Source organism: Dermochelys coriacea, chromosome 19 (assembly GCF_009764565.3).
Source record: "Dermochelys coriacea isolate rDerCor1 chromosome 19, rDerCor1.pri.v4, whole genome shotgun sequence".
NCBI lineage: Eukaryota > Metazoa > Chordata > Testudines > Dermochelyidae > Dermochelys > Dermochelys coriacea.
The window spans coordinates 7,301,998-7,319,477 of record NC_050086.2 but is presented as its reverse complement, the minus strand read 5'-3'; the positions used below and the strand labels follow the sequence as shown (position 1 = coordinate 7,319,477).

Here is a 17,480-nt window from a genome sequence, read left to right as displayed (position 1 = left end):
CTTGCATCCATTTCTTCCTTGTCAGATTTAAAGAAGTGAAATCCCTGTGCTCAGTGACTCTCTTCACTTGTTTCTCTGCTCGAGCTGCTGGTGGAATTGCTGCAGTAGCTCAGGCTTCCATACAAACAGGTGTGACTACGGTTACAAATGTGCCTAGTTTGAAACTGGGTTGTGGCAGGGAGGCCTTATTCTCTCTCCATGTGTCACTTCATCTGATGTCACTGAGGAATCTAGGTAGCGTTGGGTCTGGTGGGAAGGTTGGTGTGTATTGTCTGCTCTCTAGAGGCCACTGTCTGACTTCGGCCTAATTCTAGATGAGATTTCTGAGCCAGCACAGTCTTCACCGTACCCTAATGACCTCTATTATGTCCATGGAGGTTATTCCCGACCTATGCTTTCTGGAGTGAAGAATAGGGCTGCACTGGACAGAAGGAGCCATTTGGAGGTGAACATCTCCAGAATGCTGTGGAGGAATCGGAACAGAACAATTGCATGCTGTATGACAAAGCAGTGACGACTGCATCTTCCTGTCCTGCTTGGCAGCTCTTCCCTGCTAGTAGTGTGGAGTTCTAATGCAGCTATATGCTCAGTCCCTCTAAACTGCATCTTCTCTCTCCCCCTCCTCAGCCAGCCAGGCAGCTACTGTTCACTGCATTTTGTAAATACAAGAGGCCACTCTAGCGAACGGAGGTTGGAGTGGGACTAGCCAAATGCTCTTCTGGCTGAGCTTTGCTGTGAGCCAAAGGTGGCTTGCTAGTGTCACTGAGAATGGAGCTGCTTTCCCCTCCCAGGGAGTGGAGCGAGCTGCAGAGCAAGGACTGACGGACGTGAACTTCTCCTGGAAGGTTCTGGTAAGATTTTGGTGGTGTTACTTTGGATAGGGCAATATGGAGACTGCAGCATCCACCCAGCACGGCCCTGTGTGTGCTACAAAATCCAGCTAGTGCTAAAACAGGCCCATTAGTCAGTCAGTGCGATGCAAATTAACAGGAACCTTTCCTGACTTTCCCACCCCTGGGTTGAGCAGCTGCCCAATCAAGGGCCTGACCCAGAGACCAGGCTTCTAATAAGGAATGAAACCACAGCTCTGGGGCTGACTCAGGTTAGCCATGTACCAGGGACAACTTGCGGGAGAAATGGGTGCGGTGAAGCAAGTACTGTATGTAATACTCCAGCGCCCCCTACCAGGGAGTGCTGGGGATTGCAGTAGTGACTGCCAACTGCAATAGTTGAAAGGGAATAATAGCCCACACCATAAAGCCGGAGTGGGGATTACAAAACCCTGACACAAGCAATATAGAAAACAGATGTGCAGATCCTGTGCTCAGCTGAGGAAACTTTTCATATCCTCGTTTAGTCACAACTAGTTCAGCTATTCCGCTGTCATCACAGGGGTTCTAAACATAGCTTGTTTTCATGATCTTTGTAGAGAGTCGCTCCTAGTGAGGAGGATGGCTGAATGTGGCTTGGTGGCCACAACTGGAGCAGCACAGAGGCGGTGACAAGCACCGTGATTGAGAGCAGGTAGCAGGGTTAGAGGGACCTATGTTTAGAAACAGGGCGAGATGGGGGGGTCCCTGGATTATCCAGTAGAGCGCAGACCTTGAATTGGATTAAGGCTGTGTGGGGTGATATGGCCCTGCTTCCCAGGCTGTGTGAACAGTCTGCAGCATTTCACGCACCCCTGAAGTCGACAGCTGGAGATGGGGGGAGACCTGTAGATACAGAGCTGGGAATTGGGTGCGGCAGCAGCAAGGATGGCATGAAGAGTAACTGCACAGCAATAGCAGACCAGAAGTGGTGGTGGTGGTGAAATGTTTGGCGGCATGGATTACATTAGAACTTGTAGCCTTGGGTGCATGACTTTGGCAATTGCTAGTGAAGAAAAGACATGGGAAAGGACCACTTAAATCATGAGTCTTTCACTCCTGCTTCCCTACTTTCCTTTTGTCAGATGGTTAGGTGGAGTTTGGGCATCTTTCGCACAGAAGTGATCTTTGTTGGTAAGTGTTCTGTTCCTGTCCCCATAGAGGTGCAGTGTCCTTCACCTCAGTGCACATCTCCTTCACTGTATCCCGTTCTGTCAACACAGGAGACCATATAGTGCAGGATGGCTGCCTAGTAAGGAGGTATTTATTAGGCAACTCAAGTGTCCATAGGAAGGAGAAACCGAACAAAGCCTTACACAGGGCACAATGCAAGGCAAGTAGTAACAAGACATTCCAGATGGAGGAAAGAGTGCCCAGCAGGCACTGGACATCTGCGGCACTGGAGTAGGAGAGAGGCTGTAGTAACGAAATAATGGAGAAATTTCTAATGACTGAGTAGGACAAGAGGTGGGCCCGGAGCTCAGACTGAGAGGTGAATTATTAACAATGTCTGTCTGGCTCCATGGTGGCACCTGCCTAATGCTGTAGCTGTGGAAGGATTTTGAAAATACCTTCTAAAATAGGTTATGCCACTTCAGTAAGAATTCAACTACCTCCCAAGTTCTTTCATTCACAGCTTGGCTGTGTTTCTAATGGAGATTGCATGGGATAAAATCCTGGTCCCATTAAATACATGGGAGTTTTGTCAGCTTAAGGCCAAGATTTCACCCATACTCTACATTTGGAGACTTGATTTCTGGTTTCTTCTCCCCATGGGCTCTGATTGGGACTGCTTTCCACGCAGCTCTTAAGTGCTGGATCTCTCTGGTGCACCCATCACTGTCACATCTAGGCACTGAGAGACTACAGAAACTGTAAACCTTTTGAGTAGGAAGGTTCTGCTGTGAAATGAGTGTGTGCAGGCTCTCCTGGGAGCTGAAATCCCTGAGGGGCTGTGCTAACCATCTGCAAGGAGAAATCCACAGAATGTTAGCAGCAAAACTGCTTAAAATTGAGTGAGCAAATGACCTAAGATGCCTGGATACATCAAAACCGCCTTGTGGTTTGGGGCTGTGATAATGGAACATACAATCCAGCTGAGCTTGTGACCAGCTGAGAGAGGCCCTCGCAGCTTTCATCCAAGAGAGGCCCTGCCTGCACCATGGTGTGAGATGTGCTGTGAATACCCAGCACCGAATCCCGACAGCAGCCCTGTGTGATGGACAAGTGCAATCAGGGTTTGATTTATGGTGGGACCGAGCATGGTTATTGCTCGTGTGGGTCTAGCAAGTTTTCTGTGATCAGAGTGTGAAAGGATGGCTTGAGAGCGGCAGTTGTAGGTCCCCAGGGTGGAGAGAGCTGAATCCTTGCTCATAAAAGTCAAGGAAACCATGGAAGAGCCCTCCTAGCAATGTTGGTTGCTAGCATGACTTCAGCTGTAAGATGCATGGGGGAGCCTTAAAGCCAGCACTTCCTGAAGAATGTTTAGCGCATTTTTGGGGAAAGCCTACATGCAAGTCAGTGGAGGGGTAGGGTGCAGGGTTGCTGGGATAGGCATGACATGGTGACCCCGGTATAGAAATGTCGATAGAATCACCACCCTGGGATAGGGTTTGAAGTGCGTAGTGTTACCGCCTTCAAGATGGGGAGGTCGGCAGAGTGGGTGGACACCCCCAAGCAAGAAGACTGGGGAGTCTGCCTCCCACCTACATTCAGCTGCCAAACTCCCAGTGTAAGTAGCAAGTTGCCTGCATGGTATAAAACTCCTATGTTGGGATTTCTGTTAAAACTTTACTCATGTCGGGGGACCAGCTCCCTCGCCCCAGAGTCCCACTGTACTGCAGACTGCCCCTTTAGGCTGGGAGCCAAGGAACCTGGAGCCACAGGATCACAAGGGAAGCATGTGGTGTCTGGCCCATCTGCAGGGAGAGGCCTACATTCCTAGATCACTGCAGCCGGGAGATGGGAGCTGTGGTGGGTGGGGTTTGAGCTCTGAATCACCTTTCCTGGAGAAGGTGGAGTTTAGCTCTTTGTTCTGGCCTGGGGAGCTAGTCAAACAGGAAGAACAGATTTAAAACGGTTGTGGGAGGGTAGCTGCAGCTGGGACTCAGTGCATGGAAGAGCCGCGCAGGTAAGGCAGGCGCAGGGAGTGCCAGGAACTCAGCCTGCTTCTGCCTGCTCACGGGGATGAAAGCAGAGACTCCTTAACATGGACCCTCTTTGAAGCAGCAATGGCCTGATCTGAGAGCTACCAAGATGTGTCGGCTGGGTGAGTGGCTTCTACTTTCTCCAAAGTGAAAGGGAGGGGTAGGAATTTCACACCCTTGTCCAGCTGGATGGGCTCGGGGGTCAGACTGGAAGGGCAGTGGTGGATTGGAGACTGGTGGGGCCTTGTCTGCATCATCCTGTGGTGGGTTTTTTTTCTTTCTCAAAAGCCTTCCTGTAAGAGCTTGGAAATGAGGAGCCCCAGCTAAAGCTGACGAGGTGGGAAACGATCAGTGGGGTTGCAAAGGCAAGAAATGAGACCAGGGATCAAAGCCCAGATCTCATCCTGATCACAGGGAGGGGGTGACCACAGGGTGTCACCTGTGTGCCTGCAGGATTCCAGGGGCAGTCCTGTCAGCTGGTCACCAGAGGCCACAATGTAGCACTTCTTGCTTCTTCAGCATCCTTCTCTGTCTACAGATGGGGAAGCTAAGACACCGAATGGGCAAAGTGACTTGCCCAAGGCCACCCAGTGCCTGACCAAGCTGGGAATAGAAGCAAAGTCACCCAGACCCCCCTATCTGTGAGCTCTGGCCCCGGTGGGGAGGCTGATGGGAGTAGAGGGGCTGATAACAGTCATCTCCAGAAAGCAGAGCGCCTGTCCACACAGGAGCATCAGGTTGTGCTATCTCAAAAGGCTTTGCACCAGGGGCTCCAGCCTGTGTCTGGAATCGGAGTAAGAAAGCCCTGCCCCAAAGAGCAGTTCCTGTGATCATGGCGGGTTGCTAGAATCACATGAGTTGTGAGTTCTGTTTTGCAGAGTTGTAAGCCCTAGTGTGGAGAGGGCCTGGGCACCCTCCTGCTTGTACCCCTTCCTGTTGGGAGGGGAGGCGATGATCTCTTGGCGTCTTGATGTTTAATGAAAAGGAGTACTTGTGGCACCTTAGAGACTAACAAATTTATTAGAACATAAGCTTTCGTGAGCTACAGCTCACTTCATCGGATGCGAGCTGTAGCTCACGAAAGCTTATGCTCTAATAAATTTGTTAGTCTCTAAGGTGCCACAAGTCCTCCTTTTCTTTTTGCGGATACAGACTAACACTGAAACTTGATGTTTAATGTGTGGTTAATCTTTAAAGAAATCTGTTTGTTTTGTGGGAAGCTTCTGATTACAGAACTTCCTTGTCCCTTTCTTGTGCTCCAAAGCCTTGGATCCCCTTCTGAAGCTCTCTGGAAATGGGAACTATCGATTTCTCCAGGCACGGAGCTGCAGGAAGGTCCGCTCTGGCCCATGCTGCTCCCTGCTATTTGTTCCATTCCTCCCGTGAGGACAGAGTGGAGAGGGAGTAACTTACCTCCCCCAGCAGCCATGGCCCCTGAGGCTGGGACTGGAGTATGGGCCTAGGGAGCCAGTGCTCCTGCAGGGAGAGGCTGGGGATGGACTCTCTGAGGGGCTGCCTAGCTGGGGCTCCTGCACCCTCCTAGCTAAGGACCCCTGAGGTGGAGTGAGGGTTTGCACCGTTTAGTCTCTGAGTACAGCTCCACTCAGCTCTCCCATCCTATCCACTGCTCATTGCTTCTCCAAGCCCCTCTGGAAGCCTTTGTAGATCGCATTGCTGCTCTGTGCCTTGGGGCTGGACTGCCCGGAGCCCCCCACAGCCTTGTTCTCTTCCCTTCCGATCCTTCCTCTCTCCAGTCAGTACCGCCTTCTAGAGCTGCTCGCCCCGTCCCTCCGCTCCCCTTCTGTTCCCGTGCCCTGTCCAAACCGCTTGCCGTCATGAGAACGCTGCCCCGCTCGCCCAGGCTCTGGTGGGGCATGTGGAACTGCCGGGCGCGCCCGTCCCAGCCCTGAGACTCAACTGGCAGGTGTGGGACTGGGACAGATCCTGGCTGCGCTGTTCAGCTTCCCCAGCTGTGCCCTGCCACTCATGGGGCACATTCTCTGGGACAGGCTCTTCGGCTGCTCCAGAGTCCTGGTCAGGAGTTCGGAGGGGATTTTTATAGGGCATTACAACAGCATAAGTGTGCCTCATGGCTTCCTCTGTGCCCACTCCACCCCTCACGGCACTGTCAGCAGGGCTGTAAGGTCCTCGGGGCAGAGATCTGTGGGGCTGTTTGTTCTGTGTATGCCCATCATGGTGCTGCCTGGACCCCAACTAGAGATGCAGCGGGCTGAGCCCCTCCTTTCTCTCCTGCGCAGACACCCTTGATCCCAGCAGCTTCCAGAAGCTCCTCATGAAGACGGGGCTCATCCTGATTGTGATCGGCCACCTCAGTTTCATCTCCGGAGCCCTTGTGCATGGAACTGTACTGCGCTACGTGGCAAACCCCCAGGATGCCATCTCCCTGCAGTACACCATCTCCAACATCATCTCGGTGACCTCGGCCATCCTGGTACTGCTCTCCTGGCACGCTGGCTGTGCTCGGGGGTGGGGAGTCTACGGATAACCGGGGTAGAGGATGCTTGTTAGGAGGCAGGGGAGTGGACGGGCCATAAGATGTGGTTTAGGGTCTGGGAGGGGACGTGCCAGGTTAAAGCTGGGGGGGGGGGGAAATGCCTGTCTCTTTCCAGGCTGCAGATATCTGGTGGGAAGCCCCCTGCTGAAGTAGAGGCTGATGGATGGGAGATCCTGCAGGGGACCAGTGGAGCGTGGGTGTGAAGACAGCACTTCCCTTACCCACACAAAGCCTTGTTCTGCTGCCTCCCAGGGCTGACCAAGTTACTTAGTAGGGCTGTCAGCGGAAAGCGCTTGGCTTTAAATGCCGGACGTGACTGGTCCTGGGAGCTGTGTGGCCAGCGATCCCACTCCCACCTGCAGTTTCTTGCTGCTGTTTAAGAAAACAAAATCTGGCATCAAAGTTTCTTTAATCAGGAAAACAATCTTTCCCCCGAGTCCGGGTCTGGGAGCTGCGGTCTCTTCCCTTCCTGCAGCCCACACGGGCGCTCCGTACCTGCGGATGCTGAAGCTGGGACAGCTCTGGCTGCAGCATCGCCTACAGAAATCCTGCCCCCCCCACAAGCCTGATGGCCAGATTCAGCTCTGGTGTGAGCAGGAGCAGTCTGGTCCCCAGGCTGACACCAAAAGGTACCTAGGCTACGTGGCAGCTCTTTGGGGCAGGGACTGGCATGATGGGGCCCGGGTCTAGCTGGAGCCATCCCTGTTAGTCTTGCTGCCAACAGAAAGCGAGAGGGTACTCCAGTGGGTGGGGTGCTACCCTCAGATCTGGGAGACCCACGTTCAATTCCTTGCTGGGCCACAGACCCTGGCAAGTCACTTAGTCGCTTTGCGCCTCAGTTTCCCATCTGTCCAAGAGGATAATAGCGCTGCCCACCTCCCAGGGGTGTTGGGAGAAGAGAGACATGAAGGAGTCTGTAGTGCTCAGATCCTGCAGTCATAGGGGCCAGATAAGTACCTGGATGGCAGCTGGAGCCATTCTGGGCAGATTTCCATGGGAATGTTGCAGCCCCTGCAAGAGGCTCACCCCTGGGAAGCCACCAGGGACAGAGACTGTCCCAGAAACTGGGTGCTGCCAAGCTGATTTTAAGGAAAGCTCTAGAACCAGTGAGCTCCGATTCAGTAACGACTGGGGAAAGCTCCTGCGGTGGGCGCCGATACGGAGCACTCGCTGCCTTTCCAACACTTGCCAACATTAAGCACTTGACAAAAATAAAAGCCAATCCTCGAAAATCACCTACCCTTAAAAAGTCTCCGATTGCCGGGGGTTTCTAAGGCCACCTGAGTTTTCTCCCCCCCACCTCCATGCTGGCCTTGGGAGCTGTCAAGTCGGCACCAGTCCATTTAATTGTTAACCCTAATTATTATTATTATTTATTATTATTTCAGGCACTTGCAGAACATTCAGTGACGTGCCTCATGCCACAATGAGGGGTGGGTGAGACTATCCCCTGGGCTGTGCCGCTGCACTTGGCACGTCGGCTCAGCCTGGTTCAGGAAGGCAAGCTGCAGCCCCGGTTACGGGCCAGCCCTTCGGAGAGGTCACGGAGTCCTGTCGATCTCTGGCACCTGCTGGATCAGACTCCTCCCTGCGGTACCTCCTCCGAGTGAGCGGCGGTACAGCAGGGAGAAACAGTGCCTCCTTTTGGTTTTAATAACAGCAGCATTTAAATGGTCCCAGCTGGCCCTGAAAGTTGGCACCTTATTGTGGGGAATGCCACTGTGCTTGTTCTCCTGGAGGCAGGCTGCTAAGGGTGGCTGTGCCTGGATTCCTATAGGGGCAGCTATTCAGCTGCATCTACAGTAGAGGGCTTGGAAGTTTTGATTTTTGGGGGGAGCCAACTGAAGTAAACAGCAAATAATGTGGTGGTAAGATGACAGCCCCCAAGTCCCTGGGGCTTTCAGTACCAATTATTTCTAGCCTGAGGGGCTTGGCAGAGTATCTCCTCCCATTGCTGTCTGTGCTTCCTTTGCAGACCATCTCCTGTGGTATAGTTGCGATTGTGCTGTCCAGATACCTTTCCCTAACAGCTCTGGTAAGGACAGCTCCCGAATCCCCCCACAGTCCTGTCATGCTTCCGCCAGCAGAGCGCTGCCTTCGGTGGGGATAGGCTCCTGAAGGGCCCCTTTTTCTCTCAAGCTTCTCTCGTCTTTCACTCTGGAAGGGTCTGTCTGAGTTCTCTGATCCTCTCAGCTGTTTGCAAGTTTCCCCTCTGGCACTTCAGAGGGAAAAGATTTGTTTGAACTTGAGCCTGGGAATGCGTTCTGGGAACTTGCCTGGGGAGGCTGCAGCTCCGTGCCGCACCCAGCAAGAGAGAGCCGCACTTCTCAAGTTAGAGACGCACAGTTTGGTGGCTCCATGCGAGCGTCAAACCCCAGGACAGGCTGTAAGGCTCGGGGAAAAGTAGTATCCATGTCTAGGGGTGATGGAGATGGAGGATGAGCTCCCTTCCCACCCCAGGAGAGGGTTGGGGATGGAGGAGGGGGAGGAAGCCTAAGTACTTGCAAACTTTTAAATTAACCTCATGATTCTCCTTTTGGGGAAACTGAGGCAGAGGCTGTCTAAGGGTGCAGTGCAGGGTGACTTACCCACCCTTCAAGGAAAGAAAGGGCAGCTGCATGAAACAAACCAGACGCTGCTTATCTGTAGCTCTCTGGGGGAAGGCTGTGGTGGGATACCAGGGGATGTCTCTTAAAATATGGTTGGTCTGTACCCCACCATGAGTCAGTGGCAGGGTGTTCCCGGGTCTGTGCTCAGACCATGTGCTGTCCCCCGCTGCAAGTAGCTGTGTTTCTTTTTGACTCACTGCAGAAGTGGGCAGTCTTCTCCCTCAGCATAAGCAGCACCCTGCTCTCGCTCTTCTGCTCCGTGGGGCTGGCCGTTTCCATTATCCTCACCTTCGCCAACAAAGGGCGTGCCCTGCTGGCCACATGCACCTTCGCCAATGTGGAGCTGATCCAGATCTCCCATGAGTGCTCCTTCGACCCCACTGGCGTCTATGTAAGTGCTTGGGAGGATCTGAAATCCCTGTGGGGGGGGGAAGACTCCGCAGAGCGAGGGGCGCTGCCACTCTGGCATAGCAGTGTCTAGTAATGCCCCTGGCTCCTACTCAGCAAGGGCAGAAGCTACTGCAGTGAGACCCTGCTGCAGCTGGGACCTTGGGGGTGGAATACGGGGTGTTTATGGGGTTTCAGGGATTTTTTTTGCCTTCCTCTGCAGCGTGGGGGCGTGGCTCACATGCTGGAATCCCATAGCAGGGGCCTTGAGCGGAGGGTGCACTGGGGACTCTCCCATGCTCTCCCTGCAGCGTGCAGTTCAGTCTCCTGGGATGTTAGTCTGCCTAAAGTATGTGGGCTTAATATAGGGGCCTCTGGGTGAAAATGACTGGCCAGATCCACCTGGATGATCTAATGGTTCCTTCTGGCCTTAAAGGCTCTGATCATGTTGCTGCTCCTAATACCACCACCACCACTGTGCACCTTCCATCTGGGGACCTCAGAGGGCTGTAGACCCTCATGCATTAAATGTCCCAGCAGCCCTGGGATAGAGGAAGTATCATCCTTGCTTGAAAGAGGGGGAGACTGAGGCACGGGGGAGGGAGGGGAAATGACCTGCCTGAGGTCGCACAGTGAGTCAGCGGCAAGGCTGGGCATTGAACCCAACGCTAACCCCAGCGTGCCTGTCTTTGGATTAGGCCTTTGGGAAGGTGGAGGTCAATGGGACAGCTCCCATTGGCTTTGGTGGGTTTGGCTCAGGCCCCAAGAGATCTCCTGACCCACTCCTCTCTGCAGAGCTCCTCGCTGTCCCTCTGGACCATGTCCCTGATACTCGACATGGTGGAGATCATCTTCAGCATCCGGTGCTTCCTGCTCACCCTCACGCTCCTCAACCTGAAACTGTGTCGGGGGACCCGCAAGAAAAAGGTAATCCTGGCGTGCCTGGTCTCCTCACCCCGGCTCTGGAGCCCCTGGTATCCCCCTTCTAAGGGTTTTGGGGTTGGATTCACAATGTCCTATTTGTAGCTGCTCCCTTTGGCTGAATCCCTGGGTTTGTTTCTGCTCTGTGGGCTTTGCACAGGGGGAGATGATGGCAGGTTCTCAGCTCGCTTCCAGTGCTGTCAATGGGGTGGCTGTAACAGCTCAGGATCTGGCCCCAAGTGGCTGGCTCCGGCCCACCCATTGGCCGGTGTGGTGGTCAGAGCAGCTGGACCAGGCGAACCTTTGCAATACCAGTGACCCCGTCCTTCAGCTCCTAGTGCTGGGAGGTGCTGGTTGGCTATTGAGTCAGGCCCCTCCAGCTTTGCCGTGGGCCAGGCTCACTCCTTGTCAGACCTGCTGCCCATGTAGCAAATTGATCCCAAAGCTCCTCCCACCCTGGCACTTACGGACTTGGCCATCAGAGGGGATCGTTCTGTGTAGCTCTTCCCAGGACTTCCAGCTGCTGTGTGCTTGAGCAATGCTGTGTTGATACAGAGGGTTTCCTCAATCCTGCTGCTGTTTGGGCAGCTTTGCCTGGGTGCCGAAGCCTGCTGGCCCCCAAATGGAAACTGGGGATCCCACCTCTGTTAGAAACCAGGATCAAAAGGCCGAGCTAGAGCCTGGCTCTGTCTGATGTGTGTAACTAGGGATGCCCTGTGCAAAGGACACAGGCTGGGTCTCAGAGTGGATACGCATGGAGTGTTGCCTGATCCGTCGAGCTCTGCGGCCTGTCTCTTAGCCCTGTGGCTCGGTGTCTTGCTTTGAGGGGTGCTCGAGTGCCCGGCTACTCCGGTTTCACACTCGCTTCCTGTGTCATTTCAAGGTCACGTTGCAGCTCGTCCCAGTGGAGAATCAAGAAGCCAGTGAGGGCCGTGTCCTCTTGAGGCAGGGCAGAGTGGAGACCGTGTGGCTCTGAACAGGCTTGAGGAGCCCCCTGGCACCGTGGTTCCAAGCCTCCGCTCGTGCATCAACCGCATGAACCTGCCCCCAACCAGGCTTTGCTGTCCCAGCAACCTCAGGCTAGCCTTCCTTCCCCCATTGTTCTCCCATATGCTGCACTGGCCTCATGGCTCATGGGATTCTGCCATCCCAGCCTCCTCCCCGGGGCAGTGCTGTTGCTCAGACCCATTGCTATAATGAGGGGAGGGGATCTTCCACCTGCTGCCTTAATCTCCCGGCCCTCTCCTGCTTGCTCAGCTGCAGGGAGTGAGTGAGGAAGGGGCTGGGAGTTGTTGGATGGAAACTGGCCTCCCCAGCCAGGGAGAGATGAAATCTCGCTCTGGGCGTGCCTAGGTCTGACATCATCCCACAAGCAGCTGCACGGAGACAAAACTTTATTCTGAAGATATTAAAAGAACAAAAGCAACCACAACCCCCCCCCATGCACTCCCCTCGTTACGGGATAGGACGAGCGAGCGTCTGCTTTGAATGGTGCGTGAGCACACCGGGACACGTTGATCTCTGCAACCTGGGCTGAGACAGTTGGCAGGGTCGGGGGGCGGTTGTGCTGCCAGAGCCCCGCTTGTGACTCGGGGCTTCTGCCTCTGAGTGAAGTGGGGGGGGCCCTCCTCAGCCCTCCCTCCCCTTGCCAAGGGGATCTGCGTGCAGCCAGAACAAAATATTGATGAACAAAATCATGTGACAGACAGCAGTGGCCTTTAATGTGTGTGCTGGGGTCCTCAGGGCTGCCCCCCATCTGTGCAAGTGGGGGAGGCTACAATCAGCTGGGAGGTGGGGGGGCAGCCCAAGCGCTGAGGCTGCTACCACTGTCTCTCTCCTATCCCCTGGGCTTTACTCAGCCCCTGCCCTCCAGCTGGGACAGGCTCAGGTGATGGGCGCATCCCCTTCCACCAGGACACTGTCAGGGGTGGTGTCCTACTCTACACGGCCATGTGGGGGAGAGGGCAGGAAGTCCAACTTCTGGCTCATTAAGAGAGGCTTTCCCATGACCACATTCTGGCACCCCCCCTGCCCCCAGCTGGGCTTTGGCACGCCCAGCTCTGTTGGGAATTAATTTTGTTTAACTCCCCTTCAGACGCCAGCTGTGAGGGCAAGTCCCCTGTGCAGGCTGATTACTCCCCCTGCCCCCTTCAGCCTATGGGGGTGCAGCCAGAGCCCCTCCTGTTGTTGACTGACCTTTCCCCCTCAAGCTTCTTCCAGGAGCCCCCAACTTTAGCCTCTGTGGGGCCCTAGGACTGGGCTCACGCTCAGCTGGCGTGTGTGCTCTTGAATGGCCTGTCTTTTAAACAGCAGCTTGAAGAAAGTCCCTGGCCCCTGCTGTGCACCTGGGTTGGCAGAAGCCAGGGGCTGGGCTTGCTCTGACGCTCACTGCTAAGCTTTTGGGGCTGACTCCATGGAAAGTCCCAGCAGAAGTTAGAAGAGAGGGAAGTGTTCGGTCTGGCTAGCCTCTCCCGAGCTGCATGGGGAAATGCCTAGCTCTATTCCTGCTCCTAGGAGGAGCCTCCTACTGACCTAGCCCAAGGATTCCCCCCCCACCCAGTCTCCGCTAGCTGCAGAGCCACCAGCCTATTCCCTCTAGCTTCACCTATGGCAACCATCTCGAGAAGGGAGGGTGCAGGCCCTCTCTGCTCCCCTACGAGTGTGCCCAGGGGTCGTGCCCACAAAGCACCAGTCAGCCCTCAGGGGAAACCTGCATAGGCAGCCTGGAGCACAGCCTGACCCAGCCAGGGAAGTGGCTCTTCGTTACGGCTACATGCTGGCCCCGCAGCAGCTGCATCCCTCCCACTTTGCAGGGCTGGCAGTTGGGGGGCAGTGAAGGGGTAAGAGCATCTGCCTGTGTCCCTGCTGGGGGGAGGGGGAGAGTGAGCTTAGACCCCCCACCCCCTTTTGGGGTACCACAGGTGGCTAGTGCAGCCGATGGGTTGTGGGCTTTGATTAGCAGCTCCTCCTTCCCCCTGTGGAGGAGAGGAGTTTAAAGGCAGGGCAGCTATTTCTCTCTCCCAGCTGCCACTTCCCATACAGCGATGGAAGGCCCCAGCTGCGGCTGCATTGTGCAACCTCACATGGCAGAGACCCTGAGCAGGGAGACCAGGACCTGCCCCAGAGGACAATGCTGAGCCTGGCCCCCCCTCCCAGGGACCCCCGGGGGACAATGCTGAGCCGGGCCCTGTGCTCCAGCCAGCAGGCGTCGTGAAAGTGGTTTCCAGCTAGGTCCTGTTCTGTCCGCCTCCCACCCGCCCCGGGAGCCCCAGAACCAGCTGAACGTTCCCGCGGACGTGGCTACGGACTCGGCGTGAGGGAAGCAGAGTGGATGAGTTGAGAAAACAGTGGCCGTGCTGTCGTTTCATGGGAGCATGTCCGTTCACCCAGAGGATTATGGGAAGCTGGCCTCCGTGGCGGAGCCGGGGATTTTGTGAGGTCAGGTGTCTTGGCAGTGCTCTCGGGAGAGGATGGGTCGCATCCCCCATTCCCCTCAGGAGGGCTCAGAACTGCGAGGCGCTGCTGGGGTCGCACTGCAGCAGCCGCACGATCGAGGGGTCACTCTTGGCACCTTTGATGAACTCTTCCAGAGAGAGTTTGCCTGGGGAAAGGAGAGAAGAAAGGGCCTGGTGTGTCCACAGCTGGGTCAGCTTGCCCCTTTCCAGGCCAGGACCAGCCCCCTCCCCAACCTAGCACTACAAGGGGGCAGGTTGCAACCCCGGAGTCAAGAATGCACGATTTAGTGTAATTGCCCTCTCTCTACTGCCGCTCTATAGCTAGGGGGCACCCCCACGCACTGCAGGATGGGAGACCATCCAGGAAAGGGCTGCTCAGGTCCCTACCACATGAAATAATTTTCCTGGTGGCTGGGAATGGGACCTGTGCCCCCAGAGCAGTGAGGATGCTGAGAGTGCAGCTGCTGTTCCTACAGCAGCGCCTTCCCTGGGGCAGAGTTTACTGGACTGACCGCGATTAAGGGGACAACAGCCCCAGACGGGGGACACCAGATATCTTCCCATGCCCTGTTCTCTCCTGCCTGGGCTGGCTTGGCAGTGGAAAGTTGGACAGACTGAGCCCAGGGGCCAGGAGCGGGCTGCTGTATTTCTCCTTACGATCCTTGTCTTCACAGCCCCCCGTGAGGCAGGGCATGGCTATTATCCCCATTGGGCAACTGAGGCACAGAGAGATTAAGGGACTTTCCCCAGGTGATGGATTCAGTGGTGGAGCAGAGCATTGCCCCTCACATCGCCCCAGCTGCACCCTGATGCCCTAACCACTGGGCCACCTGTCCAAATAGCCTCTAGCCTTAACTGCAGGGCCCAGGAACTGTGGGTGTGTGGGGGGGGGCGGGGCACTTTCTGATGCCACTCTTGGTTTTGCTTTAAACACAATCAAGCCCGCTGGACTTGGGCTTAGCCCCTCCAAGGAGCCAGGGCTGTAGGCTCACAGCAGCCCTTGCTATATCATAGCACGGCCACAGGAGAGCAGCCCTGTCAGTCTCTTTCCCCCCACAATGCTATGATGCTCCCCCCCCACATGCTAAATGAAAATGATGCATTTAATCAGTTTGTGTGTGTCTGATCCTAAGACCCCTGGATTTAGCAGTGAGACCTTTTCTTAATCTCCCTCCGTCTCCTCTCATTTACCATCATTATTAGTATCCATCTGTCGGAAGATTTTTTCCGTTCTCTTCTCTGGAGTCGATTCATCCTCAGGCATCTTCATCACCGAGGAAACCATTTTGTAGATGGCCTAGGGGAGGGAGAAGAGGACAAAGGGGGAGTCGTGACCTCTGATGACTCAAACCTGCAAGTGCTGTTCCTAGGGGTGGGTGCTGCGGGTCAGACCCAGGTGCAGTAGCTGCAAAAGCCACTTAGAAGACACAGAGCTAAGGCAGAGAGGGCTTGTGCGCTTGCCTTTGCAAACAGGTTTTGGTTTTACATTGGAGAATAAGCGTCATTTAAAAAAAAAACCCAGTGGAATAAGCCCGTTAGCTGCATCAACTCCCGCCACATCAGCAGGGAAATACAATGGAGCAGACTTGATTAAACAAGATCAGTGTAATTGCTACTGGGTCACTTCCTCAGGCGGGGCCCGGCTGCTGCAGGAAGGCATCTGTAACTAAGATTCAGAGTGCCGGGGCTGTGTGGTTAATTCCAAAGCTGCCCCAGCCCTAGGACAAGGGTGGTGATGTGCTGGCGAACACACCCTCCCGCTCCCTACGCCCCCCCCATGCCACCGAGCCTAGACTAACTCAGCCTGTCTCTCCCTCTCCCCCAGGGCCATCCCTGGCTGCCCTTTGGACAGCCCCCTGGTAATGGCGTGCTCTGCAGAGGCCATGTGTTGCTCTTTTCTCCTGTTTACAACAGAGTTGGGAGCCTGTACCCCCAGCCAATCAGGACATCCACATCAGAAGCGGCCCCTTGTACAAGGCCACAGATGGACACTGGGATGATCTGGTGAATGGAGCCCAACTGCTAGTCTGTTTCCTAGCAGGGCAGCTGCAGTTCACGCCTGGCTGCACTTGTGAAGAGTGGAGGGGGCTGGCCCCAGCAGCTCAATTTATAGTGAAAACACCCTGCGCTAACCAACTATCACCCGCAGAGGGCAGAGAGGAGCTAGGGAGGACTCCTGCTAGTTTCCCTGCCGGACCTTGGCTCACATGCGGGGCAGCATCCCCATGTCCTGGGCTGGGTTACCCAGCCCAGTTGGGCAAGCTAATGGCTCCTGCTGTTGGAAAGGGCAGACCCGCCCAGGGCTGCTCCTAGGATGATGGGAAGCAGACAGACAGTGCCCCTCTGAACAGATCTCTGTGTCCATTTGGCATTGGGACAAGATCGCCGACTATACTCCCTGCAGTGGTTCGTGCACAGGGTACCCCAGCCCCTCATGTCAGGTCTCCTATGCTCAGACAGTGGAGCACAGCTAGGTCTCCTCTGTCCCTTAGAGACATATGCAGCGGGGCTCCCGAATGCCAAATCCCCTAGCCAAGAAGCCCATTTCCCTCCCTGCTCCCCCGTTCCAGTTACTCCTTGCCTTGGGCCCTGCAAGGATTTGATTTGCAAAGGAGAGACTCAGTATAAAAGGCTCTGGCTTTCAGATGCTTCACTTTCCCCCAAACCCCCCAAGCAATGAGTGTCCTGGGCTCCTGCATCCTGCCGCACTCCCACCTGGCTCGTGGCAGCGAGTGCATTAAGCCCTGCCAGGACCAGCTTCATCCTTCCTGCATCTCAGTGAGAAAACGGAGTCAGCCATTAGCTTCGACCCTGGATTCAAAGCCACGGTTCCTCCACAGGCACGGGAGCTTTCGCAGCCAACGTACCAGGATCCTGCGCTCCTAGGGTAGATTTTAAACCCCTTTGCCTGGGACCTAAAGCAGCAGAGACCAGTTTGGGTGAGAGGCTGGTCCCTTGCTTTGATTGCAACACTCTGTTTCCGCAGAAAGCGGACACCACTGACGGGCAGCATCCTGGCCTTTCATCAGAGAAGGGAGACTTTGAGCAGCCTCCACCTGCAGAGAGCAAGGCTTGGGGGTCTGGATAGCGTGACCTTCTACCAGCCCTGCCAGAAGGCTGCTCCTCAGAGCCAGGCAAGAGAACCGTGATGGACAGTCACCTCACACTCTGCCCTCTGCTAATCTGTCCGGCTCACCATCCCCCACCCTCTAACCCCCATTAAATTCAACCCTTCGGTCTGCTCTTGCCCCGCTCAGCATCACTGCTCAGATGAGAGAGGCTGGGACACAGGCTGAGGAGGGGGCCGGCAGACCAACGAAAGAGATCAGGAAACACAAGCTTTTCCAGGACATGCCTTGTGGAGGCCAGCCCTGCCCTTGTTAAAGCATGTACGTGCGCACCCTACCATTCCCTGGGAAGACAAGCCTGTGAAGGGAATCTGCTCGTCCTTACAAAATTCAGCCCCCACCCCTCCATCCTCCCAAATGTCATTATCCTCCAGCCACTGAATCCCACTTGGTCCCTGCATCCCCATGGCTGACAGACACATGCCTGCATTAGCCCCCTAAGCAGTGCTA

General features: G+C 55.2%; 2 protein-coding genes across 6 annotated transcripts in view; one reads left to right on the top strand and one right to left on the bottom strand.

Annotated features, from left to right (window-relative positions):
• The first annotated feature begins 3,876 nt into the window (after positions 1-3,876).
• TMEM54 (transmembrane protein 54) lies at positions 3,877-12,115 on the top strand. Its single transcript, XM_038377930.2, has 6 exons — positions 3,877-4,137; positions 6,274-6,467; positions 8,506-8,565; positions 9,342-9,530; positions 10,322-10,453; positions 11,331-12,115. Exons 1-6 carry the CDS (start codon positions 4,125-4,127, stop codon positions 11,421-11,423), a joined length of 681 nt encoding a protein of 226 aa, XP_038233858.1. The 5' UTR covers positions 3,877-4,124; the 3' UTR covers positions 11,424-12,115.
• HPCA (hippocalcin) overlaps positions 11,830-17,480 on the bottom strand; it is a 20,835-nt gene continuing 15,184 nt past the window's right edge. For 4 of the 5 annotated variants that reach the window (XM_043505972.1, XM_038377932.2, XM_043505971.1 and 1 more), the window contains 2 exons: positions 15,094-15,199; positions 11,831-14,048 (listed from right to left, as the gene is read on the bottom strand). In XM_043505972.1, the coding sequence (XP_043361907.1) occupies positions 13,951-14,048; positions 15,094-15,199 (204 nt within the window). In that variant the 3' untranslated portion in view covers positions 11,831-13,950. Of the gene's footprint in view, positions 14,049-15,093; positions 15,200-17,480 lie in introns of all 5 variants that reach the window. The other variant, XM_043505970.1, reaches the window with a different exon arrangement.

Excerpts from the sequence above, each read along its gene's own strand:
- TMEM54 (XM_038377930.2), top strand. Across the intron at positions 9,531-10,321 it reads TCGACCCCACTGGCGTCTAT|AGCTCCTCGCTGTCCCTCTG; the intron begins GTAAGTGCTTGG and ends TCCTCTCTGCAG. Across the intron at positions 10,454-11,330 it reads GGGGGACCCGCAAGAAAAAG|GTCACGTTGCAGCTCGTCCC; the intron begins GTAATCCTGGCG and ends TGTCATTTCAAG.